Genomic DNA, 27,195 nt, shown 5'->3' with positions numbered 1-27,195 from the left:
ACGGACTACAGCTCTAGACCTGCAAGCCTCAACAAACCTTTCCAAGGCTGCTTCTTGTCAGGGATTTTGACACAGCAAAAAGGAAGTAACTCATTGTGGGTGTTAACTGCACTCCCAGGCTGGTGGTCCATACCTTCCTCCTCTTCCTCATCCAGTAGAAAGCCATCTTTGGAGGACATGGCACGGGGCAGGCCCTGAGATGGCTCCGAGGCTTTCCTCTCCATGACTGTCTCCTGAAAGACAGACGGAGCCTGGCCAGTGTCTCCAGGGAGTGCTCGTGGGGAAGGAGAGGTCGGGAGCAACTACTCTAGCGGTGACTGGCTTACAGGTTGTCTCTACCCCGGGGAGGGGACAAACGCACACATGCTCATCTTGCCAGAATTAATTTATTCTCTTTATTAACCAACAGTACCCCGCTATCTCAGAGGGGGATATTGTGTGTGCGTGTGCGTGCGTGCGTGTGTGTGTGTGTGTGTGTGTGTGTGTGTGTGTGTGAAGAAGTCTATGTAGCCTACAGCAGCCCTGAACTCTCCATCTCCCTGCTTCATCCTCCCCAGTCTAGGATTACAGGTGCACACCACCACACCTGATTCTCCCGTTCTTGGCCTCTGGGATGCAAGCAACTCAGGTGGACACTTGACCCTGGCCTGGCTAACCCTCCCATTCCGCCAACCCTGCTGTACTGAGCCAATCGGGGCGAGCCCAGGACTGGATGAACGAGAAGGGAAGCCCAGGGCTGCTGATACGGCGATGCTGCTGTGAGGTTGGGGCTGACTGGAGAGCAGTGGGCAGAGACGGAAACAGGATCCTGGTGGCAGTGCAGTGACGAGTGAAGCCACAGCTCTCCTGGGACCTTCTGGTTTCATGAACCAACGATTCCTTACCAGCCCCACCTTTTCTTTTGTTTAGTCTGAGTTGGTTTTCTGGAGCCTTTCAGCTAAATGCATCTGATCATCTGTGCACAGCTGATTCTGTCCTGGGTCCCCGCACAGGTGACAGCTCTGCCCTGGTAGAGCAAGTTCAAAACAACCCTACACCTGTCCTTTTGGAGACTTTCTGGGGGTGGTGAGGACAGGCAGGCCTGTCTCACCTGTGAGTTCAGAGTCTAGTCAACCTATCTAGGGACGGCTGCCTGCCCCCCCCCCTCCGATTCTCACCTTCTCCAGCTCCTGGTCTTGCCGGTTCATGAGGGTCTTCCAATGCTCAAAGAGCTGGCACTCAGACCTCTGGAAGTCCTTGAGTGTCCCCTCCCTCTGAATGGTGCCGTCCTTCATAGCAATGATCTGCCAAGGCAGCCACAAAATTGGTTTGGCTAGCTTAGAGGAGTCTGAGACTGAGGGATGACCACCTTGATCCACCGCACTGTGCAGTCTAGTAACCCGCCCATATCAAACGTCTTTCTCAGAGGGTGCCTTTGCGGAGCTAATGAGTGTACCGTGGCCAGGATTGGCAGGGTACCCACAGGACCCCACCAGCCTCAGTTTCCAGATGCTGAGCAGGCCAACTGTATGCTATCCTGAGCTGCTCCTGGTGGCAGGTTCTATCGATCGTGTAGTAGCATGCTTGTTAACCTAAGTAGGTGTGGCTGTGCCCTTTTGGAGTCCAGCAAACTCTGTATTTGAAGCACCCAACGGCACCATTAAGTAGAGCCAGCTTTGACTGGCACCCATCCCATACTGGGGTCCTGTGCACAGGTACCTCAAGGAACAGGCACCTCCATGTCTGCCTTCCCAGACTCAGGATTGTTCTCAACCACATCATGTTGCTTTCTGAAGCCGTTTTGCCTGTTTTAATAGCTTTCAGACTTTTTTTTGTGTGTGTGTCTTTTTCATAGTGGAGGAGGCTCTCATTCCACAAGGAAGGTTTATTTAGAGAGAAATTAATTAACAGGCCTATATAATGGCTCAAACTTGAAGCTCAGAGAGGGTCTCAGATTGTGGCTGCTGTCCAGGAAAATTTTGCTATAGGAGTAGGCAGGTGGTCTTTATCTTTATCTTACCATTAAGTGACTCCCAGTGAGATGGAGAGTAACTATGTCCTACCTATTGAGGAACGGGGTGAGGAGGTCAGTCAGCATGGGGTTCCCAACACCATGTTCTGTGGAGTGGTGGTCTGCAGGACAACGGCCACTCTTCCCTCTGCATCTGACTGAGGCTCCACTCAGCTCATCCCTGAGGGCCAACGGCCTGGGGAATCGGCTCTCCCATCTAAACAGGAGCATCCGCAGCCAAGGGGAGCTGGCTGGGCAAGGCTAGCCTAGGGTACACCAGAAGGGAACCAAGCCAGGCAGGGAATGTCTGCAGGCCCAGGGGACACCAAGTTTCTGGACTATAAGTATTTCCTAGCCTACACCAAACCACCCAGGGCTGGTGTCTTGTGCTCTGTGGCCATCAGCCATTGCTGCTGGGTCACATGACTGATCCTGTTGAAGATCACACACACGCATGCACGTACTCATGCACGCACGTGCACACACACAGACACCACTCCACGGCCTGTTCCCTTGCGGTCCCTACCCAGTCTGCATGAGGTAGGTACTGTAGCTTGTGCGTCACCAGGACCACTGTCCTCTTGTCATCCCGGAGCAGCTCAAGGATGCCGGCCTGCATCAGGTGGTCACTCAGATGGATATCCAAAGCTGAGAAAGGGTCATCCTGAGAAAGATGATAGAGAAGGTGTGGGGGGAGTAGGTGGAGGTGAGCAGAAGTCTCCAGAGTTCTATCAAAGCTGATCCAGGGACTGACACCAGTTAGCTTTGTGGCCTTGGACTGCCCACCTAACTTCTCTGGGGCTCAAATGTCTTACCTACCACCCTTAAACAGACCTTATCAGTTCACTTCTGGCCCCGAGCCCATCCATGACTACCCATCTCCTACAAAGCCTGGACTCCTCAGTACAGTGCTCCAGGCCTCTCCAGTCTGCTCAGCCGCCCTTTTTAGCTCCATTTCTCACCTGTCCTTCCCAAGCTCCCTCCATTCCAGGATGACGCTGTCATCCTAGGCTTTGCCCGAGCTGTTCCTTCTGTGTGACACGCTGTTCTGCCTTCTGTGTGGTGAACTGCTTTCCACCCACCCACCACTCACCCAAGCACGAGGCTTTCTGTGTCGTGCCCCCATTAACTCCTGTGTCCCATCCTCTCTGTCCCATGGAAAACCCTGTGCAAAGCCAGATCTGATCATCTGTACACCCCTGCCTGCAAGGCCCCCAGGACCTCATACCCCGAGCCTGTGCCTGTTACCAATGAACTTAGTGAATGGAGGGAAGTAGCCACTGAGCTCTTATTCACGGCTGTTTAAATATCAGGTGACACCTTGGATGACCTAGAACTTCCTAAATTGCTGAGTGTGTGTCAGGTCTAAGACTTACACATGAAGCATCACTGGTGAGGAGAGCTGTGTGTGTTCAGGGCTCGGGGGACAGAATAAAGCCAGGACCAGAGACCCGAGGTTGCTTGTCTTTATCTAAATGGCCCATTTCCATTTTGTTTAATTGACTCAAGGCTCTCTTCCAGGAAGCCCTCCCTGATGATCACGCTCTCCATCACAGATGTCTCATGGTCTGGGTCATACAGCTTAGCCCTGAAACAGCTATATTTCCTGCATGTATGTAGTGTCTCCCTAATCAAACTTCAAATCTTCAAGGTCAAGGGCTGGGTCTTAAGGTCCTTCGGTATCAACCAAGGCACAGGACACAGAGCTCAGCATGAGGTGGACACGTTTTATCTCGGGTTTGATGGCTACAGTGCTCTGTAGAGGAGGGTCTGAGGCCAACTTGAGTCCCCCAGAGAAACAGCTCAGTAATTAACGAGCCGCGTCTAACCTGAGCACAGGCTGGGAAGTGGTGTCACATACTCTGTGTGTTTATATGCTGACAGTTGGGGCTGCCCCTTTGTCCTTTAGAGAGGTAGTCTCTAACCACAGCTTGCCTCCTCTCAAAGTGACTGGAAGGCTCAATGGGAAGTCCATAATGGGTCATCAGCACTGTTCTTGCCTGCCTCAGTTTCTTTGTAAGTAAGATAAAGGTTTGTATCTCTAGCAGGAGAGGTTTGTTCCTGGTTAGGGAGGTTGTTTGATGACGATGATGATGATGAGTGTCAGGGAACCAGGCAGTCAGAGGCGAGGGCCCAAGGGAAACATCAGCTGGAACACTCACCAGGAAGACAACATTGGTGTGCTGGTAGAGTGCCCGGGCCACACTGATCCGCTGACGCTGACCACCAGACAAGTTGATACCCTGCCGTCAAAGGAGAGGAGAAGATCATGCCCTCAGCCCTTCAGGCTCCCACTGTGCGCTCGGGGCTCTATGAGGAGATGGAGTCACCCCCAGATTGGGATGGCTGACCTCTCCCATCAGCCAGGGTGCTGTGTAAATATCCCTCCAAACTGAAGCATTCTCTCCTGGATGGAGAAAGGAGACTTTTAAGACTCAGGGAACTAAGGAACCTTATGGTATTCAGGAAGTAAGGAAGACTCACAAGGTTCAGAAAGCTCCTGAAACTTACAAGACCCAAGGCTGTAACAGCAGAAGCAATTGCTACAGAGGAGAGACTCAACTGGCCGCACTGCAGTAAGTTGTGCAGGTTGTGCAGGATGCTGCAGGAGAGCAGCTTTTGTGGGTTATCACCCATGCTGGAGTGGGCTTGGGTGGTACAGCTGCCTTTGAGCCACTCATACTTCCTTAATTCACTCCAATAGTCTCACAGGCTCGCTAAGACAGGCTTGGATGGAACTGGTTTTTGACCTGTGGTTGGTGCCCTATCTGGTGTGAACAGAGATTTCTTTATGTCTCACCAGGAGACGTCACACAATTCAGGACAATGGTCATCACAATTTCACACTACTGGAAGCTCTCAGCCCTTTCCTTTGTCCAGTTTCCTCATTCATTCTTCCTAAGAAGGACCTCAGGGGACAGTGGGAACACGGGTAAACACGAGCAGGGCTGGGGGCTGCCACTAACCCGTTCCCCAATCTGAGTCTGGTCTCCGTGGGGCAGGATGTCTATGTCCGGCTGCAGGGAGCAGGCTTCGATGACCATCTTGTACCTGGAGAGTAAGGGCAGGGGGTCAGCTTGCCAGCCTGATCAGAGTGGGGCCTCAGTCCTCGTACGGTCGTTAGTCTGTGGGTTTGCAGGACCCCAGTGAGCGATGGCTTTAATGCACTTCCTGCCTTGTGCAAGCAAACACCATGGGAGCATGAAAAAGCTAAGGTCAGCGCTCACACAGCCTGGGGCAAGTCAAATATTTGCAGGATGAAGCTGTGTGGGAGCAAATAGGCTGAGTGAGGGAAGAGAGGGGGGCTTATGGTCCCCGAGCAGTGGGAAATGCTGCAGCCGGAGCTCATGCTGGGGCGCCATCTGGGGAAACCACAGCTGAGTGTTTGGAGGGGGTAATGATGATGGCCGATCAAATATTTGCCTAGCCCGCTCTTCTCTTTTCTGGCCAGCTCTTAGCCTGACCAGGTGCCAGCCAGCATCCATGGAGACTTTAGAGTTTCTTGGTGACACATGTCCTTAGGCAGCTTTGGATCTGACACCCATTTCAGTAATTTACTGGCTGCCCTCGGGTAAGTTATTTACGCTCCAGAACTTTGCCTCTTCTCTCATCCATAAAATGGGCATAAGAGTCTTGCTGAGACAGTGACAAGCACAGGCATGAAGAGCCTGGCACCGTTCCGAGGAACTGCCAAGTGCTCAGTGGATGCTGGCGATGACTGTCATCAAGGAGCGTTGTGGTATGTGTGTGTGTGTGGGTGGGGACGACTGGACCTGGTAGTGGGGAACTGCAAGAAGGTTAACCATGCCTAGACCACCCCCTCTCCCCTCACCCTCCTCTCACACACAGGAAGAGACTGCTGGAACCCAGGCACATCTGGATCCTTTCCAGATGGACTAGATGGTACTGGCTGGACTCCAGGATGTCCACAAGGGCCAGGACCACACCTACCCCTCCCCAGTGTCTCTCCCAGAGGTGATTACCGCTGCTTATTGAAGGGACTCTCGAAGGTGATGTTCTCCTCCACAGTGGCATTTAGCAGCCATGGTTTCTGTGATGCGTAGGCCACGGGGCCTCTGCTCCTAGAACAGACTGGTGGTGAGGGTGAGGCTCCTCCCTGGGGCTCATTCTCAGAGCAACTCTCAGGCCAATCAATGGGTTGGCTGGGACCAAGGGATGGATGTACCGAGATAGTCAGGTCACATGACAGAAAGCTGTGATGGGTATTGTGTAACATAAGTCATGTTCTCTATGATGGTCTCAAGCCCCCCCCCCCCCAAAAAAAAAAAAGATTTCTAGTTCCTTCTAACCCCACTCTGTGCTTCTAATCTCAGGGACCCAGTCTGAAGGCACACACAAGGGTCTGGGTACAGCCAGACTTGGGAATTTTACTGTGTGACCACATGGGTGTATGAGGAGACCCAGGACTTGGCTCATTTAGAAAGGAGAATGCGGGAGGGCCCCCATGACACAGGAAAATCTCCTAGGTCGGAAGAGACCCGATAAACCCCCTGCGGGCATGGTTACATCTGGACACCAAGCAGTATTCTGAGGCCTAGCAGAAGCCCTAGAGTCCAAGCCTCAGGTGGCTATGTACCCAGGACTCTCTCATCCCCCGACCCCAGCCTTCACCAGCCCCACCTCAACCCTGAGGCAGGGAGGATCCCCAAGTGCCACCAAACCAAGCAATTCCTTAGCCCAGCTCCCTTACCCCCTCAGCAGCGGTGGGACCCCACAGGGAGGACATTTTAACAGAACCAGAGCTGAGGCAATCACACTCAGTGTGGTGTAGTTCCAAAGCCCCTCCTTCCCACCCCTTCACCCCAGAAGCTGCTGAGAATGAACAAGTGTGAGATACAGAGGTATGGCGACTCCAGGCCACAGCGGAGCACAGAGCTCTTCCTGAGACCTGCAGCTGCTCCCAGGGCTCGATGGCTCCACAGCTCCGGGACCCTTTGAGGAAGCCTGCCAGTCAGGCACAGGTACCTGACGTCCGAGTCAGCCGCTGTCTCCCGCTCTGGGCTGCTGCAGAGAGGGAAAGACACTGGTCAGCACCCCTACCATGGGCTGGGCCCCCCATGGGAGATTTCCAGCTCCTTCAGACCCCACCTCATGCTTCTGCAAGCCCTGGCACCCAGTCGGCAGACACATACGAGGCTCTAGATATGGTGAGCCTGGCAAGCCGAACTACCTGACCATGTCGGTGTGTGAAGAGACCCAGTACTTGGTTCATTTAAGGGGGAGACTAGGGGGACGAGGACCCATGTGTGTGTGTGTGGGGGGGGGTACTCCCTGGATCAGAGGAGTACCCTGGTGAACTTTTTGGCCTCAGCCTTGAATCTAGGTTCCAGTGAGCAAGCCAAGGCCTCAGCCTACAGAGTTGCACGGAGCTGGGCAGAGTGTTCTGACCACAGCCAGGATGGGCCAGGCAGTTGACAGAATCTGCACCACGTGGGAAGGAGAAGGCTGTGCTGTCTCATTCTACCCACCCATTTCTTTTGGAATGTCTAGACCTTCATTGAGCGTATTTAACACGACTCAATTTTCTGTGTAGCGTCAGGGATGCCCACCTCTACTCCTTATAGACAAGGTTGGTTTTTTTCTTATATCCCTGCAGCCTTTCAAGAAATATTTTTTCCAATTATTTGTTTCTTACTACATTTTTTTTTAATAAGGGCAAAGATTGTGTTCTAGGCTGGCCTTGAACTCCTGATTCTCCTGCCTTCATCTCCCAGGTGCTGGGAATACAAGTGCACCACCAGCCATGGCTCCCGACACACTGGTGGCTCTGGTTTATCCTCAAGGTTACAGTCAGCACGGCCACCTAGTTCCAGAACATGGCCACCCCCCAAGCAGCCTCGTGTGGTCAGTGGTCACACCCCTTTCCTCTGTCTCTCTCAGGCCCCTGGCAAACATTCACCTATGTTTAGACTCTGCTAACATGACTTTGTTTGTTTACTTTTGGCAGTAGGGTCTCATGTAGCCCAGGCTAGCCTCCAATTCCCTATGTAGGTGGTCTTGAACTTCTGATCTTCTTGCCTCTACATCCTAAGCAATATGACCACAGGTATGCAAAACCATTCCTGGTTGATGTGGTTCTGGGGATTGAACCCAGGACCTTGTGCATGGTAGGCAAGCACAGTACCAGCTGAGCTGCATCTTCGAACCAGGCAATTTTTTTTCTTCTGTAAGAAACTGTTTTTATTGACTTCAGTGACAATCATTATGACTTTTTTTTTTTTTTTTGGTTGTGGTTGTTGTTTGTTTTAGAGACAGGTTCTCACCATGTAGCCCTGGTTGGCCTGGAACTCACTGTGTAGACAAGGCTGGCCCTGAACTCACAGCAATCCACCTATATCTGCCTCCTGAGTGCTGGGATAAAGGTGTGGACCACCACGCTCCTCTCACCATGGTATTATGACACCACAGATGACAGATACCTGCACATGTACGTGACCTTTACATGGGTACAAAGCGTTGTCACGTCTAAGGTTTTTTTTCTCCCCTCTGCAAGCCATGTTTTGCCTTCATTGAGACTGCATGGCTTAGCCTCATGCCTCTGAGAACATGTGACCACACAACCTTGGATTCACACTTAGCATTCTCACCCACAGGCCCCACCACCCCACCCACGCCAACCCTGTCCCGAGGTGATACCTGGGGTCCTCTCCCTCGCTGTCTGCAAGGCTGCTGGGTCAAAGAGAAAGATGAACACAGTTACTCCCCACACCTTCCATCACACTGGAGCTTCAGGGAGAAGCAGTCCCTACCCCTCCCACCTCCCACCATTGCCGGGGCCCAGGTGGCTTCCTTGATGCAGAACTGACTCATCTCCATCTCCTCACCCGCCTGAGTACCCTCCCCACAGCACAGACTCCGCTGGTGCTCCTGCCATTGACCTGGGGCAGCCACGAGGCCGGCTGGGCACCGGGGTGGTTTTTACCCAAGACGACCGAGCTCAGGGAGGGAATGACTTTCCACAGTTGCCACCAACTGCATACAGAGCTTCTCAGACTGCAGAATCTGAGAGCAGATTAGAAATCAGTGGAGCAGCTGTCTTTAAAAAGGAGAAAGCGTCCATGTGCATGGCAGGTGGTTTAAAGCCGAGGTTTTCTTTAATCTGTCAGTGCAGGGAGGTGAGTCCTCTCACAGTGAGAGGCGCCTTTGGAAAACAGTGATCTGGATCTTGGGGCCAAGTTTTCCTGGGATCTTTCTCCTGTCCCAGCTCAACACCTCTCAACCTTCCAGCAGCAGCTTCCACCAATGAAATGTGCACTTGTGACCTACATATGTGGGAAAAACACCTTCTCTGCATCCATGCGGGACTTGATGATCACAATTACTATGTTAGTAGTACTTTCAGACAGGGCCTCATGCAGCTCGGACTGACTTCAAATTTGCTCTGTAGCTGAAGATGACCTTGAACTCCTGATCTCCCTGCTCCCGCCTACCTACCTAGGTACTGTAGTCCTGTCCCACCACATCCAGTTATCTTATTTTAATAGTGCTGAAGACAGCCGTCGTGTGTTGAGCTTTAGTAAGTACTGAGAAGCACTGTAAGAGAAGGCGCACTTAATTTCTTTTAGATTTATTCTGTTACTTATTTATTATTTATTTTTATATATGGGTATTTAGCCTGTGTGTAAATCTGTTTACCATGGGCATCCCCGCTAACCCGAGGTCAGAAGAGGGAGTTGTATCCCCCAGAACACACAGATGTGAACTGGGACAGATGTGAGCCTCCATGTGGGTGCTGGGAACTGAACCTAGGTCCTCTGGAAGAACAGCCAAGTCTCTTAACTTCTGAGCTGTCTTTCCACCACATGGAGTTTGCTTTGATTTCTCAACTCCATTTTGCAGATATATCGAGGCTCTGAGAGGCTAAGTAACTTGTTCAAAGTCACACAGCCAGACAATGACAAAAGCCTGACAGGTACCTGTCCTGCTCTGGGGCAAGACTACGTGAGACCACGACACATCTGTCATCACCAGTCCCTGCCCTTTCCTGTGGGTTTTGCGGTCCCTGGCCATCTCCTAACCCAGTCTAACCTGACGTCTCTAACCACCAGATTGCTGAAATTGACAGTTCACAGACAGATCACTAACATGGGACAGAGAAACCAGAGCTGACAAATCCCTGCTCTGTGGCCACAGCCCAGATGAGCTTCTCTTGGGAGATTTCCTCCAGAGTAGCAAAGGATGTGGTCTGCATCTCCATGGCGTCCCTGAGGACTCAGTCCACCCTCTCTATCCCTGACTCGGTTCATCTTGATCCCGGCTGCTCAATTAGCCCTCCTAATGGACTGCCTTGCTCTCCATCAGCGCCTGAGCGAGCCTGGAGTGCCCGGTGGGATTTAAAGGCAGGAAGAGCATCTTTTCCAGCCCCCGCACTGCTTAGCCCATGACAGATCTGTAATAAATGGAGCTTGTTAACAGGCGTATTGATCATTAGGGAAGAGAGAGGAGGGAGGTTTCTTGCTAGTGGCCATTCCCATGCACAGTGCCAAGGAGTTTGAACTCATACTCTGGTCTCACCCTCCAACTGCATCCCGCCCCCATTATACAGATGAGCATACTGAGGCTCAGGGTTACAGAACAGGCTCCATATGACAGAGTCAGAAAGAGGGGAAGCTGGGTGCTAATATGGGTTCACTTCCTCTTTCTAATGTAGCTCTAAGCTTCTAACAGGAACCTTACTAAGGCTCTGTGTATATATTTTAAGCTAAAAAGTAAAGAATAATACATTTGGCAAAAATGTTCTCTCACTGACTGCTGGAGTGTGCGTGCGTGTGTGTGTGTGTGTGTGTGTGTGTGTGTGTGTGTGTGTGTACTTATTCATGCAGGCATGTGCACAAGTTGGTGCATGCAGTTAGAGGCCAGAGGTCTACACAGAGTGACTTCCACAGGCCCTCTCCACCTTGGTTTTGGAGACAGAGACGCCCACGAGCTGGCGCTCACTGAGGCAGCTAGCCTGGCTGTCCAGCAACTCTGGGGCCCACGTGTCAGCCTCCCGGGTACTGGAGGGAGAGCACCAGCTTCCTACTGCTGCTCAGCAAGCTCTTTACTGTCCTCTCTCTGATGCACTCTGCTTCTCCTTGCCTGCGCTTTGAATGCTAGGCTGCATCAAGACACAAAGCTCACAGTCTGGAGGACGAATTAGACAGACAGACAGACAGACAGACAGACAGAGAGTTACAGGACACCAGATAAAGTACTAGAGAATCTTGAGGAATATGACACTGCTTAGGTGGAAGCCCCTCCCCTCTCTCTCCAGACCCCGCCCCTGAGGAAGCCCCCAAGCCGAGGCTCCTCCCCCTGAGGTTATTTAAGGCCCCCTCCTCGGGAGCAGCCTCGTGGTTTCTCCTCGAGGTTTCCCCTCCTCCCCTGAGACCACCCGAGAACGCTTTGCTCAGATTAAAACCTGGACTTTAATTCAGCTTGATCTGATTGATTGCATGGGCAGAGCTACCCACTGCCGGGGATATTTTACTTATCAGATACACAAATGTACAAAATGAAAAGGACAGGAAACTTGGGGAGATGAGATAGTACCATGTTCTTATCTTCATACTTGTGCATCTTTCCTAATTCAGGTACATTTAGCACTGTATTTTTAATTATGTGTATTTGTGTGTCTGTGTACATGTGTGTGGGTACCTAGGAAGTGTAAAAGAGGGTGTAGGGTCCCCTGGAACTAGAGTTGTGAGCCTCCCAATGTGGGTGTTGGGAACTGAATTCAGGTCCTCTGCCAGAGCAGAAAACACTCTTAACTGCTGAGCCCTTAATGAAGCCCAGCCCTTAAAGAACCTCCTTTTGGAATTACAAAATGCAGGTTTCGGGTGGTGCTAGGGACTGAGTCCAGGCCTTATGAAGTAAGGTAAGCGCTCTACTACTGAGCCACAGCCCCTCCCTACTCTCATTGGGAGGCGAGGTCTTGCTGAGATGCCCAGACGGTACTTGAACTCAGGGGTCGTGGGTTTTCCATTCTCCTCCCTTCACCTGCAGGGCAAATGGCATCAGAGGCTCTCAGCAGCAGGTGTGTAGAAACTGTAATTTTTTAAGTCATTTGGAAGAGAAGAAACGAGCAACGTTTCACAGAAGCTAGGTAAGCTGAACCTCGAGGGTGGGAAGGATCAAGTCACAGATACCGAAGGATGGGATGGCCGGGTCTTAGAGAGGCTTGGAGCAGGAGGAGACGGGCAGAATGAAGAGGTGGGAAGAAGACGGCCCTAGGGTTTGAATCCTCGACTGTGACACGCGAAGCCCCTTTACTGAGAGAAGTTGCTATTTCTTTACCACCGAGTGAGAAGGTGCAGACGGGGTGTGTGAGGAGGCTTAATCAGCACAGCACAGAGCCGTGGAGGGAGGGGCATGGGGGCCGGGTGGGGTGGGGTGGGGCAGGGTGGGGATGGGGTGGGGGTGGAAACTGCAGGCAGAGGGGTAATCAAGCGCCCAATGTGCATCGTGTTCTGGACATAAAAAGTTCCCCGCAGGCTCACGTGCTGAACACTGGCCCCCGCTTGGTCGTACTGTTGGGGAGGTTGGAGATGCTGGGAGGAACCTAGCTGGAAGCAGGAGCTACCTGGGGGAAGCAGGCCACCAGGGTGGGAGCCTGTGGCTACCTCATTCCTGTCTTCTTCACCACCCCCTGGTGTCAGCCATGAAGCTGTCACCCTTCTCCAGCTGCCGTAATGTATGGCTCACCGGAATCATCTGAGCCAAGGGCTATGGATTTTGCTTGTTTGTTTTAAAGGCATAGTCTCACTCACTATATGGCCCTGGCTGACCTGAAACTTGCTGTGTAGACCAGGCTGGCCTCAAGCTCACAGAGATCCAAAGGGCTGTAACCACGAGCCCAAACAATTTGTTGACCACGCTTAAATTGTTTTCTCTGGTATTCTGACTACGGTGATGCAGAGTAACTAACAGCTCTGCATTCATTCAAGATCCCAGCAATGAATGAGAAGGGGAGAGGAGAAACTGAGGCAGGCTGAGGTTAGGACTTCAGAGCCTCCACAGTCCACTGTTCCTCCCTCCTGCAAGCCTGTGACTGTCCTGAAGCGTTACCCCACCCATGGTCCCCTGTGCAGTTGGTGCCAAGGCCAGATCTCTTAGACAGAAAAGGCAGGGTATTTCTCATTGCCTTAAAGGAGGAAACTGAGTTCCAGGAAGGCAATGTCACCCGCCCAAGGTCACAAAGCGAGGGAGTGCCACAGTTAGAGCTACAGACGCCACCTGGTCCCCAAACCGGCCTGGTCCTTTCTAAGCTTCTTGTCCACCGGCACCTCCGGGAGACCCAGGGGGGCTTGGGGCGCCAGTTTCTCCTCAGCACACTTGGGAACAACTAAGGATGGGAATCAGGCAACTGAGCCAAACACCACAAATCAACCAGCAGGTTCCCAGAAAGGCCCAGAGTTAGGAGGACCCTTATTGGGCACAGCCAGACACACTGAGAGGTCACATGAGGGTGCCTCGGCAGGTGGTAGGGAGAAGGTGGTCAGGGGAAACCAGATTTGCACTTCCTCATGGGGTGGGAACCTTCTCCTCACCCTGTGCTTTCCTAGGGCCTACTTCCTGATGACTTTTTGGGGACATTAGAAGTCATGCTAGGGACTAATGGCCTTATTTTCCACTACCTGGGAAACAAATTGTACCTGAGTGCATCTGCTAATATTGACTTTTTATTAACATGTTTTCTTCTTAGCGATTACGCAGGGAGATTGCAAATCCCCAGGTTGACAGTTCATTGAGTCAGAAAGCCAGGGAGAGGCTGATGAATCATGAAAAGGAACGTGTGGGGGTCATGTGGCTCTGAGACCCGGAACCAAGGTCTGCTCAGGACAGCTCTCCAGCTTTGATGTGCCTCGGCTGATGGAGTCTCGGCGCCCATCCCGGGGCTCCTTCTACATAGCTCTGTCTACCTGGAGTTTCTTGAGGGCAAAGGCCAGACTTCCCTCCCCTAAAATTACAGGGAGAAGCACCCCGGATCCTGCACTGGGCACTGGGGGAACGGCATGGAACCCTAAGGGGGCCAGAACCACACATACAGATCACTGCACAGAGTGCAAGGTGCGGTCACAGGGCTGGTTCCTTCCCCAAGTGGGTGAAGAAGCTTCGAGTTCCCGTTAGGGAGCAACTTGGACAAAGGCTGGTGGGAAAGAGACACATTAACACAGTCCCAAGCTGTCCCTGGTTCATTCATTTGTAAATGAATTCATTTACTAAAGTGACTATGGATTTGGAGAGAAAAATAAAATGTGGTTCTTGTCTCCAGGCAGCTCACTACGGTCTCTCCTGGGAGACAGGCTGGGGTACAGCATGGGAATTTTGTTCTTGGCAAGGAGGCCCACGGCTGACCAATAATGTTTATCATAATATTTATAGGGCTCTTGCTACATGCTAGGTTAATCCGCTCATCAACCCCATGGGTTAAAAGGGGAAACTGGTACAGAACGCTTATGGAATTTTCCAAAACACGCAGATCAAATCTGAACTCGAGCAGCTTGGCCCAGAGCATCTGTTCCTGCCTGCTCAGCCATACTTAGCTCATTTGGTCCTTGCAGGAATAAATGAGCAGTTGTACCAACAGCCATCTCCCCAGAGTGTTCTCAACACTGCCCCTCCCTAATCTCCCAGCTTCCTGTCTAGTGCCCCCTGGAACTCTTTCTGGCAGCCCGGTCACCAGGGTTTGGCCCCGTAAGGAAGTGTGTCCTGACAAGGTCCTCGCCTCTGGCTGTAGGCACGCACTATCAGGAGAGGTCTCTAGGTCAAAAGCTATTTTGCTCTTGGCTCACTTGGCTATTCATCATCTCTCTGAAGACCCGAGGTCCAGCATCATGAGTTCGGATCTCCTCCCAGGATCGAGAGGCACCCGACACACAGCTCCCATTCTTAGCTCACTGCCCTGATATAGGTGTCCAGATGGAGACATGGACACCCGGGATTTTGCAGGATAAACAGCAGAAGCCAACAGAGTTAGTTTAGACTCCCCCCTCACAGCCATCTTAACGAGCTCCTAACTGGCCTCCCCTCTAGTCCCTCCCTGTACTCCATCATCCTTTATCAGCAGCAGGCACTTCTACAGTCGTTCAGCTCTGTTATTTCTCAAGCCTGGTACATCTAATCTACGTCAAATCCACTCCATCAGTCTCTCATCGCGGCATCCACAGGCCCAGGGCTCCAGGCACCCAGAGCCATGCTCTTCAATATCAGCAAGGCTTTGCCTGGGCAGCAACCTCACCCGGGACACCTCCCTCTTCCACCCCTGCCTTCCCCATTAGATGAGCCCACACTCATTCTCAAGGGCCTTCCCCCCATGGACCACAGAGTTCCTTGTCTGGGTGCTCTGGTGTCACAGTGATTTTTCTGGCCTTCCCTTGCAAGCAGGAGCCAAGTCTGAACTATCACTGCATTCCTGTTGCTGGGCACAGGATCTGGCACCACAGGTGGAATTGACTGATGTATTGGTGTGGAAAAGCCAGAGCTGGAACTGAGCCCGGAATGGGTTCTCAGAACCACCTAGGGATGGCTACAGGTTAACCTGTTATGCCTGGGAGGGAGCTAGCCCATGGAGGACAGCAAGGTGGATTCTGGAGGAACAAGAATCTTGGCGCCTCAGTCTTCCCCCAGGCCTCAAATGGGCCTGGACATCCATTGAGGAAGCTGGGTTTTGATGAGTGCAAAATCTGAGGATTCAGGCCGTGGCTCTGAAGGGAGTGTGCTTGCACACATGCTTTGTGTGTGTGTGTGTGTGTGTGTGTGTGTGTGTGTGAGAGAGAGAGAGAGAGAGAGAAAGGGAGACAGACAGATAGACAGACAGACAGACAGACAGAGAAAGACAGAGACAGAGAAATAGAGAGACAGACAAACAGAGAGACAGAGAGACAGTAAAGAGGCGGCTAACTTTCGGGTCATCAGAGGAGATGGTACTTCTTCCCGAAGGTCTCACACCCTTTCAGAGCACAGTGGAAGCTCAGGTGCCCACCTGGATGAAGATTCTACTTCTGCCTTGACAAGAACTGGGCAACTTGCTTCACTTCAGTTTCCTATCTGTCGAATGGGGAGAACAGTATCTACCTCTCAGGGCGAGGGAACCGACAGACACTGAAGGTCCTGGTCAGTGCGTGGTACGTGAAAGGCACCCAGCCCTGGCCACCCTGGAGAGGCTCCTTGCCTCGTGGAGGTCCCTGTGGCTGGGGCAGGGTTTCTGAAGGGAGAGAGGCACTGGAGCCTGGTGAAGGAGAGGTGGGGTGGAGCGGGTGGAATCCCTGGTGATCAGAGGAGCTGGCTGTAATGATGTGGGGTGGGGGCGGGCGGGGATAGACAGAAGAAGAAAGGGAGGCGGAACCAGGGTCAGAGCATTTCAGTGTGGGACACAGGCCAGGGAACCCCTGGGGCAGCTCCAGGTTTGAACTCTGCAGTCCCTTCTAGAAAAGCTTTACCCAGGGAGAAACTGGACCCATATGGCCTCTAACATGGAATTTAGAGAATGATTTCCCGGGAGCAGGACCCAGCACACTCTATCCTGAGGCAGTGGCCAAGCCTCTGGTCATGCTCTGGTATACACGCTAAGAGAAAGTGACCCAGACTCCCTGAGCCTCATGACAAGCCGCTGACGTGAACTGAATGGCTTTGATGCGATCACGCTTGCTAAGGGTCTGGTCCACAGCAGGGACCCAACAGACACTGGCTTCCTTCAGCTCACGGTCCACCGAGGCTCCTGTCTACTTGTCACAGACACAGCTAATAGGCTAGCGCTCCTCACCCGAGCCTGGAGGAGCTGCTGTTGTCAAAGCCAGCACAGTGAACTCACATCAGCCCCCACGCTTCCCAGGGGACCGCCCAGGGACCCGCAGTGGGATGGAGAACACTTGTGCTCCAAACAGGATCCAGTCCCCATGGGGACTTCAAGGCTTACAGGACGGTCAGGGAACCCAAACGGCTCCCCTGACAGCCCACGGCAACACCGAGCAGGGAGACTTGTTCCTGCTGGGGACACCGTTCAGGGGCGGTTTGGAAAAAAAGGCAGTCAGCGTGAAGCCTGCAGTCAGTGTCCAAAGTCTTTCTGTCTGGGCAGTTCCATGCTCAGGCTTATCAAAACCTGTCATCTTGGGTAATTTCCTTTTTAAAAAAAAATGACCTGTAGGGCAAGCTGGCCCTCCTGTTGAATAGGCTGCAGCCCTTATCCGATTAAGAGCTGTGAACCCCAGCTGGGGGCGCCTCTTTCCCTTGGTGATGGCAGGCACAGGGCCAGGCAGTGCCGGACGGCTGGCTGCGGCTGTCCCCTGCTCAGGTTCTGTGCATCCTCCACCCTCTTCAGATCTCAGCCTTCCTGCCCATTAAAGATTCCACCTGATATTCATCTCTCAGCAGCTAACTTCACTGCCTTTTAGAAGCAGGTGGGTATAAATAACAGATTCATGCAGGACTCTGCCTAAGGTTCTGGCTCCTTAATTAAGATAGTGATCTTTGGAAAACAGTGTTTGTCTGGGTTACTCTGGGCCCTCCACACACACCTAGAATGGCTCAGTCGGCTTTGCTGATGAAAACCAGACACAAAAGTTGGCACAGAGGAAATATGAGAGTTAAGAGTGAGCAGAACTGAGTTCGAATCTCCGCTCTGCCTCGTGCTAGTTGTGTGAATTAGGGTGAATAGGTCTTGTCTATAAAATGAGAACAGTAATTGGCGATAGTACTCTGATGGGTCTAAGGACTTAGGGAAATCATTCACGCACGGGACTGTGCACAGAACCTGGCAATCACACAACCAGAGCTGAATGGACGAGAATGACGACCATGTGAGGGAAACAGCAGCGTTTGCCGAGTGCCCACTGGACGCAGAGGCATCCCACAGATGAATGGAGCACCCTCCACGGAGCGGGATGCTGCAGGGAGAGGAGCCAACGTTACCTGTTCCAGAAGACAGCCCCCGACACCTTCTGCATCTCCCCCAGGGTGGCGAGGAGGAGCGAGGACTTGCCGCAGCCCACCTGCCCCACAATCATGGTCAGCTGGCCTGTGGGAATGGGGGGCAGCAGATGGGAGAGAGGCCAGGTGGAGCTGGCCAACTATCACCCGGAAGAATCGATGGACAGGTGCACTCGGCTCTGGGGCCCTCACCGACTCCCCCCACCCAGAATGCCCAAGACACTCTCTGCCCCCTGAGTTTTTCCTTCTCTGGCTTCCCGGGTCTTTCCTCCACTTCCCGACATCCTCCACTTCTTCCCTGCAGGGCTCCCTGCTAGCCTGACATCCTCCATTTCTTCCCTGCACTGCTCCCTGCTAGCCCAGCTCCTTGTAGTCCTCCAAAGTGCCAGCCTGGCTCCCACTCTGACCCTCTGCCACCAGGCTGATGGGAACACGCCCATGTCCAGAACCTCCATTTCCATACACACTCCCAGACTACTCAGGTCTGACACCTGTGAAAATGTCACTGGCAACAGATGGGTTAACACCAAGGTGTCACCGTCTTACTCCGACCTCGGGTGTAGCCGGTTTCTGTCCATGGACACCTGGAGGGCATAGGCCACTTCTGTCTAGCATTCAGACCTCAGAATTCCCAGCGAGGCAGCAGAGGGCAGGAATTTAGCTAACTCTGACTTGGTTTTTCCTCTCTGTTTGGGACATGGGGGCGGGCACATCTGGAGGAGTGAGCTGGGCCATACCTCGGGGGATACGGATGGTGATGTTGGACAGAGTGGGGATTCCATCGGGGGTCCAGGTGAAGAAGCCTCCGATGATCTTCATGCCCATCCCCCATGGTGCAGAAGAGGACAAAAGACAAGTGGTTTTCAGTATGGAGTGACCCTTGTCTCCCCTCCCCAAGGAAGGTCTAACCCCTGGGGGGGTTCCTGGGCAGGACAGTGGGGGACTAATCTCTGTCTGAGGTACCCTAATAGGAGTAAGGAGGGAGTTCCCCTGCTAAGTGGAGTGGAAACATCCTTGGCCTCAGGGTTCCTCTCAGCAGGTGGGGGCGGGGGAGGGCTGTGGATAGAGGACCCAGAACCCAGGTTCTTGGTCTTGAGGTGTTAAGCTTCTCTTGGAAGATGGCGCTGAGGCTGGGTGTGTGGTGAATTCGGGGTTGAGGACTCACCTGGACACAGAAGTTGTCGGCATCCCCATCCATGCTGGGGGTCAGCCTCTGCAGCGGGCCCAAGAGGTCGCGAACCTCTTCCCGGGCTGGGCGTTTGCGGTTCACAACCTTGAGGGGCTGTGGATGGTTAGGAGTTGAGGGCCCCTGGGCTGGACCCCTTCTGGGGGCATGTGAGGACCCAGTGCAGTTGGGCACAAGCTTCAGGACTTGGATGAAGCTGTTGGGAGTAGCAGGGGAGCTGGGCACTTACCACTGCCTGGTACTTGCCGGCTTGGCCCTGGGGTGCAGGCTCTCGGGGGGCACACTGCTCCTCACGGATCTCTGCACTGGACAGGAACTCACTCAGTTTTTGCACGCTGCAGGGGAAGCCGGGGAGGGAAGAGGAGGAAGTGTGATCTGAGGAAACAGCTCTTAGTGGGTGCCTGGTCCCAAGTGTGCCCCACAAAGGCTGTGCTGCCGGGGGGCTGAGCAGAGGCAAACTCCACAGGACTGAGTAGCAAATGTTATCAGGAGTTTAAAACAACACATTTACTCATTTACGATGTGTGGTAGGATTGGGGAGTATGCGGACTATAGACAACTTTAAGGAGTGGGTGTCTCCTAGCATGTGGGTTCTGGGGATTGAACTCAGGTCACCAGGTTTGACAGTAAGCACCTTCACCCAGAGTCATCTCGACACCTCTCCACCCACTGCTCCGTTATTATTATTATTTTTTGTTTTGAAGCAGGTTCTTAAACAGTTCAGGTTAACCTTCACACTTACTAGTATTACTAAGGACAGCTTTGAATTCCTGGTGCTCCTGCCTCTACTTCCCAGGTTCTGGGGTTGCAGGTGTGCACCACCACACCCAAGCTTTTACACACACACACACACACACACACACACACACACACACACACACACACCGTGATGGGGACTGAAACCAAGCTTGCCAGGTTCTGGGGTTGCAGGTGTGCACCACCACACCCAAGCTTTTACACACACACACACACACACACACACACACACCGTGATGGGGACTGAAACCAAGCTTGCCTATACTAGGCAAGTGCACTACCATCGAGCTAATACTGCACAGTCCCTAAGACTTTTTTAAAAAGGTGACCTGTAGTAGTCTGGATTGGAGGTGCCTTTGTTTAGTTTGGGTAAGTTTAATGTTAAAGATGGTCAGTTGGATGACAAGGCTGTAGGAGAGTTGGTGTTGGGTTTTACTAGTTAAACCATTCCAGTTAAGGTTGGCTACTGTTAAGATTAGTTGGGATTAAGACCAGTTGTTCACAACAGCCAGTGTCTGGGGAGCACGCACCCTATGCCAGATGCCATGCTAATTGCTATATAAGCATCATAGAGTCTTTTCCCATAACAGCTGCTCAGAAGGGGCCCAGATCACAGGGATCCTGTGACGGGCAGCCCTGGGAATGCCCTTGCCTGGGTCCTTCTCTTACCTCACTAGGGCTTTGACAGTGGACCGAACCACGCTAGACAGCAGAAACAGTGGCGTGACCAGGATGTGGAAGAGAGAGAGGGAGGCAAAGGCCACCGAGGGCGAGAAGTCCGACTCTTTGAAGAAGCTGACGTGGCCCACGAAGGTCTGTGGATAAAGGCACAGGGAGGAGAGGGTGACTCGGGGTGTGGGTCCCTCCCACCCCGAAACCCCAAGGCCCTGGAAAGGAAGCTGGAGAGCTGACACGGACTGTAAGGAAACTTTCAGTTACAGTCATCTTCCTCGCTCGCCTCATGGAAATGTCCCCAGCAAATTCAGGACTCACGCTAGGCGTGGGGCTGCTCCCCTGGTCCACCCCTCTGTGTCAGGAGGAAGCAGGGAGGAGCCCTGGCGTTGGATCTGCTCCTGTTCCACTTGGAATTCTGGGTGCTCGTTTCCCGAGTCCTCAGTCCAGTGAAAACACAAAAATGGTTGCTACAAAGCCGTCGCCTCCCGCGTCTGCCCCCAGCTACCTGACAGGCTCTGTAGCACAGTTCCCAGGGCACAGGCCAGGAATGGCTCAATAAATCACACTGGAAATGAATTCCCAAGCAGGCCTGACAGCCTGTGTGCTGAGCCGGTCAGGGATGCTGGCCTCAGGGGAAATAACGGTATCTTTTAAAAGGATCTCAGTCCAGGGTCAGATGCCAGGGGAGGTAGGTGGGAGTGATGTGCGGGCTCCAGGGGCGGGGGGCCTTGCTGTAGGGCGTGTGACCTGCCCCCACAGCTCAGATCTAGCACAACTTTGGTCAAAGGTGCACAGTCCACGATACGGGAGCTGTGCACGGTATGTTCCTACATCTAAAAAAGCAGGTTATACAACTGTGTACGCAACCCGGTCCTATTTCTGTAGACGTGACATATCGTCGGCTTAAAAAGGATGAGAAAGAAACACCCTGAAGACGCCGAGCAAGGCGTGGGGGTTTACCTCAGTTTTCACTCTTCGTCCCAACTTTGCTGCCATCTCCACAGAAGATGTGTTCCATTTTTACGTGTGTGCAATGGACAAGTATCCATTTTAAAGTTCAATAAACCATACCACCCCCTTCCTCTTCTTCCTTGTCCTCCTCCCCCCTTTTGGGACAGGGTCTTGTGTAGCCCAGGCTGGCCTTGAACTTATTATGTAGCCAAGAGTGACTCGGAAGGGATACTCCTGCCTCTATCTCCCAAGTGCTGGGAGTACAGAATATGCATGCCACCATGCCCGGTTTATGTGGTGGCTGGCCTGGGGCTCAGGGCGTCGTGCATCCTGGACAAGCACTCTACCAACGGAGCCACGTACCCGGCCCTACGAGCTATTTCTGAAAGAAAGTCTCATTCCTCAGTGTTATATCTCGTATCCCCGGGACCCGAGACAGACCTGTCTGTGTGGAGTAGGGAGGGGTCCATCTACGTTCACCCTCACCCCTGGACACAACTTTGGAGATCCTTGTGCTAAAGGATGGGACCTGGATGGCTCTCCACCTGTCCCTCCCCAGCCCAGTGCGGAAGAGAAGGGCCACTTACGATGAGGACGGCGGCAATGGGGATGGCCGTGTTCATGAAGACTGTGAAGGAAGCACAGGGTGAGGTTAGGGGAGGAAGGAGCTGAGGACAGGGAGGCGGCCAGGGTGGCCGGGGTGGTGCACCTGAGCAGAGGCCGAGCTTGCTGGGTGCATCTCCAGAGAGGGCACCGGCAGCTCCTTCCCAGCTTCCCCAGGGCTTCTTGTCCCCCTTCTTCTCCCAGTGAAGAAGCAGGGAAGGAAGTCCCGTGGTAAGGTTGGCGCATGGCTGCAGGGCTGAGCGGCAAGCAGCTTGTGTCTTAGGCGGCCCCAAAGGCTGCTTCTTCCTCTGCCTCAAGCCCCTGCATGTCCCTGTGTGGTGTAGAAGCTTCCTAGTCTGCTAAGGCTCTTGGGAGGGATTTCAAACTCCTTCAGACTAAGGCGCTGGAGACGGAGAGCCTAAGTCGGGGTCCTCCTTAGACTTAAGGCTTGGATTCCATGCTCAGGTTAGGTAGCTGATATCTGGAGTAGTGGCGCCTTCCTCATTTGTTAGAAGTACAGCCTCGGGGCTGATGAGATAGTTTAGTGGATGATGGCACTTACCACCGACCCTGAGAGCCTGAGTTCAACCCTGAGAGCCTGAGTTCAACCCTGAGAGCCTGAGTTCTATCCCTGAGAGCCTGAGTTCTATCCCTGAGAGCCTGAGTTCAACCCTGAGAGCCTGAGTTCCAACCCTGAGAGCCTGAGTTCCATCCCTGAAGCCCACGGCGTAAAAAGAGAAAACAGATTCCCACAGTTTGTCTGCTTGCTTCCACATGTATGCCATGGCATGTGTGTGTACATGTGCATACGCGCGCGCGCGCGCGCACACACACACACACACACACACACACGCACACACACACACTAAATTTAAAGTGCGCCCTCATCCACTCTCCTCCCATTCTCTCAGGCAGGCTCAGTAGGGAAAAGGCTGGTTCTGCAATCACCCAGACTCTTAAAGCCCAAGGACCAGGAGGCAGGGCTGTAGCCAAAGGCTTAGCCATTATATATGGTCCTGTCTGCTAAATAGCAAAGTCTTCGAAACTCTGATGCCCAGAAGCTGCCTGGCTGTCCCCTTACAGCAAGAACCCTGCAGCAGCTAGTTCCCGCAGAGATGCACTGGGGGTGTGGCTGCAGAGAATCCCTTCCTGGCGGAAGGGTTTCCACGATCCTTGCCCTTAAGGCTCCCTCCAGAAGAAGGAGACAAGTCCTGTTCTCCCAGGAAGCCCCTGGTGTGATGAGAAGGAAGATGAGTTTCTGGGAGCTATCGAGCAGGTAGGAAAGACATCTCCATCTTTCCAGGGAGTTTCTAATCTGAAAGGAGAGAAGGCCGTGCCCTATTACAGCTGAAGCCCCTGGGCAGCGCTAACCTTTCTGTGAGACTCAAGGGCGTTTAACCATACCGACACTAACTATGGCCGTGTTTCAACTGCCCTTCCCAACAACGGCAAGGCTGCTCTCCAGATGCACCCACACAACACTGCCACCCTGCTTTATGGTTTTTCTTTTCTGGTGGTAGAAACATTACTGGTTACCTCCACAGTATGAGGGTCTGGGATGGGATACGGCACAGCCATCACTGGCTGGGGAGAAATGGGCAAAGGGGGAAAACACACCAGCCGGTCCTGCACCCTTGCCCGTCACCAGCCACAGAGCTCTAAACCCTCCAGTCCATCAAGATAGAAGACTAACGGGGAGGCCTCAGCGGCAGAAGCGCCTTCCAGCCCCTGCTCCAATCCAAGAGCCCTCCCTGTCATGCTGGGCTCTCCTCACAGCACCAAGGTAGGCTGGGATTTGGATTGGGGGTTGATACAGCTTGCAAAGCAAGCCATCTAGCTCCATGTAGCTGGAGCAACAGAGAGGTCCCTACCTTCTGACCCTGTACTCCATCTCCTGGGCATGGATCAAGAGGGTATCAGCAAGATGGTGCCAGCCCCTGCACCATTATGGCAAAACACAGTTCCAGCTGGATCAACAAGCCACAGAATGAGGCGGGCTGGAGACCTCCCCGCGGGAGGGGCCACTTTGGTAAGTGATGCCGTACACCTCTGGGGGACACTTGGCAGGCAGAAAGTGTGTGATAATTGGTATTTTATTCTAATGCATGTTTCCCATGGTCATGATTTTTAAAATATGTATATTTTTCTGTTTTATTGTCTTTATTTTTAGAGACGCCTGGACTCCTTTGAGGAATGAGACAAGCTATAAATAAATTTAAAACGAACATTTCAGAGCTGATGCAGCAATGTGGAGCCTGCTTGTGACAGAATTAATTTCTGCGCTGTGCTGGCTGTTACAGGAGAGACAGAAGGATGAGAATGTGATTCTCCAGTTCCCTCACCCTCCCCTGGAAGGATGTCTGCTGCAAGAGGCCCTAGGTCCCCTTTGGTGTGGGAGCTGGGGAGCGGGATCATTGGTTGCTGTATTTCAAATGTCTCTAGGAAGATCACCCCATCACCGTGGGAGGGATGTGGATCCCTTGGGGATGTCACTGCTGCAGACTGGGGGCCCAGGACTGTGGCCCTGCCCCTCTCTGAGTATGGCAGATAATGGGGGGGGGGAGGGACAGCAGGACAGGCAGCTTCGGTGGGGTGAAAACCTGAGGTCCTATTTTCCTGGGCCACACACAGCTCTACAGGATTCCACAATGGTAGAAGAGATGGGAAATACCATGGAGAATAGATTTTTCTCTAACTCTGATACAGAGTGGGTGATTCCCTTTGATCTGTTTTAGAAAAATAAATAAATAAATAAATAAAACATAGCTGGTCTGTCGTGGCGCATGCTTTTAATCCCAGCCCTCGGGAGGCAGAGCCAGGTGGATCTCTGTGTTCAAGGCCAGCCTGGTCTATAAAGTGAGTTCCAGGACAGCCAGAGCTGTTACACAGAGAAACCCTGTCTTGAAAAACCAAATCAAACAAACAAAAAACCCAAAAAACAAACAAACAAAAAATCAAAAGATAAAGGCTGAAGAACATAACATCACCAAATTTTGAGTGTTGAACTATAGGCTGAATGATGTCACATGAAGTCGGAGATTACAGAATGGTGTGTGTCCTGGTTTGTTTAGTTATCAACCTGACACAATCTTTAGTTACCCAGGAAGAGGGAGCCTCCACTGAAGAACTGTCCTGTGGCCTTCTCCGTGAAAGACTGTCTCAGCTGAGATTTTCTATGAGAGGGCCCAGCCCACTGTGGGCAGCACCATCCGCAGGCTGACGGGCCTATGCTGTGTAAAAATGCTAGCTGAGCATGAGTAGAGAGCAGGCTAGGAAACAGCATTGCTCCATGGTTCCTGCTTCAAGCTCTGGCTGGAGTTCCTGCCCTGCCTTTGCTATGATGAACTGTGACCAGGAAGTGTAAGCAAAAGATATCCTTTCTTTCCCTAGCTTGCTTTTGGTCATTGTGTCTATTAAAGTAGCAAAGAGCAAACTAGAACTGTGGGGTGTGTGTGTGTGTGTGTGTGTGTGTGTGTGTGTGTGTGTGTGTGTGTGTGTGATTTCTGGCTTTTCCTGGACTTCCCACCTCTACCTCCCAAGCACTAGAACTGCAGGTGTGTATCATCACACCCAGCTTGTTAGGGTAAAACTCATTTCATGTGCCCAGTCCTTAAAGGCCACTGTAAAGGTGAAGCCCGTCTGCGATGGCACAGATGTGGGGGTTTTACGAAGATCCTTTAGGAGCTATTCACACAATTCAATAACATTACTTTGTCCTGAGCCAAACTTTGTGTTGGCTTTCCCACGCCCACTGCAAAGAAGATGGCAGACCCACCCAAACCAGAGCAGACCCAGCCCTTGGCTCCGGGGCTTTGTCCAAGGAACGCTGCTTGACCTTGTGGGCACCAGCCTGGCACTGTAATGCCAGAAGCTTTTCATTTCCTACGTTGCCATAAATATTTTAGGAGTGAAGTGCTAGGGAGGCGCAGCGGCCACTGTCCCCTGGTTAACTCCAGCTTTGCCTCCTGTGGCGGGAAGGCAGAGGGCGAGCACTTACCATGTCCTAGCTGCAAGCTGTGTGCCGGGAGCAAGGGAAATGTGCACGGGAGCTATTTTCCATTTAGTCTGATGCCAGCAAAGGCAGCGGAGTGTGGAGGAAGGCAGGGGCATGGTACCCTGCTGCTGGAGGCATCAGGAGCAGCGCACCAGGAGGCCCCAGCATGACTGACTTCGGCTCTCTAACTGAGGACTCTGCTCCTCCTCAGCCAACCCTGCTGCCAAACCCGGTCAGGATGCACACAAGTGACCCTCAGTGGCCACACTGATTGGCAGAAGAAAGGACAGGTAATGAAGGAGAGGAGCTGGAGAAAGAAGGGGAACAGAAGCTGGGTGTGAAGGTGCACACCTGGAACCTCAGAACCCAGAAGGTGGAAGCGAGAGGGTCAGGATTCAAGACCATCCTCAGCTACACTGCAAGTTCCAGGCCAGTTGTAAGGAGGTCTCAAAAAGACAAAGATATAAACAAAACAAAACAAAAGACTCAGGGCTTCCACAGAGGAGTCCAGAGAGAGAAAAGATAGTCAGACAGGCAGTGTGTGGAGTGTGGAGAACGGCCATGCCATGCCCTGTGGACGCACGCTTGTCCCAGCCCTCACACGTGGCTGAGTTGGTTTTCTGGCCTTTTAATTTTCAAGACACAGCCTGCGACTGTCACATTGCCTGTCTGGGGTCAGACCTCTGAGCAGAGCACTGACAGACTGCAATCACATCTGTAGTCTACCTAAGCTCTCTCCACAGCTCCCTGCCCCAGGGGCAAGCCCAGCGCTCTGACACACGACACATGTTCTGTGAGGTGGTCTCATCCTAGTAAAGGAAGTTTGAGACGGACTCCACCAGCATTTTCCCCACCTCGAAGCCTTCCTCGCCCGGGCAACTCATGCTTACCCTGGGGAACCACTCCGGGCTTCATTTCCAACAGGCAGTCTCTGACACTTTAAGACTAGATCTGGCACAACTCATAACTTTTGTGGGCATCCAGAATGTCCCCTCCTGTCTTGTCAATCACTGCACTGTTGCATGGTGGGCTTCCTCTATAAATAATATCTGGCTGGGACTCGTGTGCCTTCTCACCCAGTGCCAGTCAATAAGCACTTGAAAGAAACCAAGG

General features: G+C 52.7%; 1 protein-coding gene across 2 annotated transcripts in view; it reads right to left on the bottom strand.

Annotated features, from left to right (window-relative positions):
- The window catches only part of Abcc8 (ATP binding cassette subfamily C member 8), a 73,305-nt gene that overhangs the window by 12,941 nt on the left and 33,169 nt on the right, over positions 1 to 27,195 (bottom strand). Inside the window, exons 11-24 of one of the 2 annotated variants that reach the window (XM_028880195.1) lie at positions 22,073 to 22,113; positions 20,529 to 20,674; positions 19,333 to 19,438; positions 19,083 to 19,199; positions 18,655 to 18,730; positions 17,900 to 18,005; positions 8,648 to 8,677; positions 6,977 to 7,015; positions 5,974 to 6,072; positions 4,957 to 5,041; positions 4,153 to 4,233; positions 2,517 to 2,654; positions 1,158 to 1,283; positions 134 to 233 (exon numbers count right to left, since the gene is read on the bottom strand). In XM_028880195.1, coding sequence (XP_028736028.1) covers positions 134 to 233; positions 1,158 to 1,283; positions 2,517 to 2,654; positions 4,153 to 4,233; positions 4,957 to 5,041; positions 5,974 to 6,072; positions 6,977 to 7,015; positions 8,648 to 8,677; positions 17,900 to 18,005; positions 18,655 to 18,730; positions 19,083 to 19,199; positions 19,333 to 19,438; positions 20,529 to 20,674; positions 22,073 to 22,113 — 1,290 coding nt within the window. Of the gene's footprint in view, positions 1 to 133; positions 234 to 1,157; positions 1,284 to 2,516; positions 2,655 to 4,152; positions 4,234 to 4,956; positions 5,042 to 5,973; positions 6,073 to 6,976; positions 7,016 to 8,647; positions 8,681 to 17,899; positions 18,006 to 18,654; positions 18,731 to 19,082; positions 19,200 to 19,332; positions 19,439 to 20,528; positions 20,675 to 22,072; positions 22,114 to 27,195 lie in introns of both variants that reach the window. The other variant, XM_028880194.2, reaches the window with a different exon arrangement.

This window comes from Peromyscus leucopus, chromosome 1 (assembly GCF_004664715.2).
Source record: "Peromyscus leucopus breed LL Stock chromosome 1, UCI_PerLeu_2.1, whole genome shotgun sequence".
In the NCBI taxonomy this organism is placed as follows: Eukaryota; Metazoa; Chordata; class Mammalia; order Rodentia; family Cricetidae; genus Peromyscus; species Peromyscus leucopus.
The sequence above is the reverse complement of the archived record's forward strand: the minus strand, read 5'-3'. Positions and strand labels throughout refer to the sequence as shown.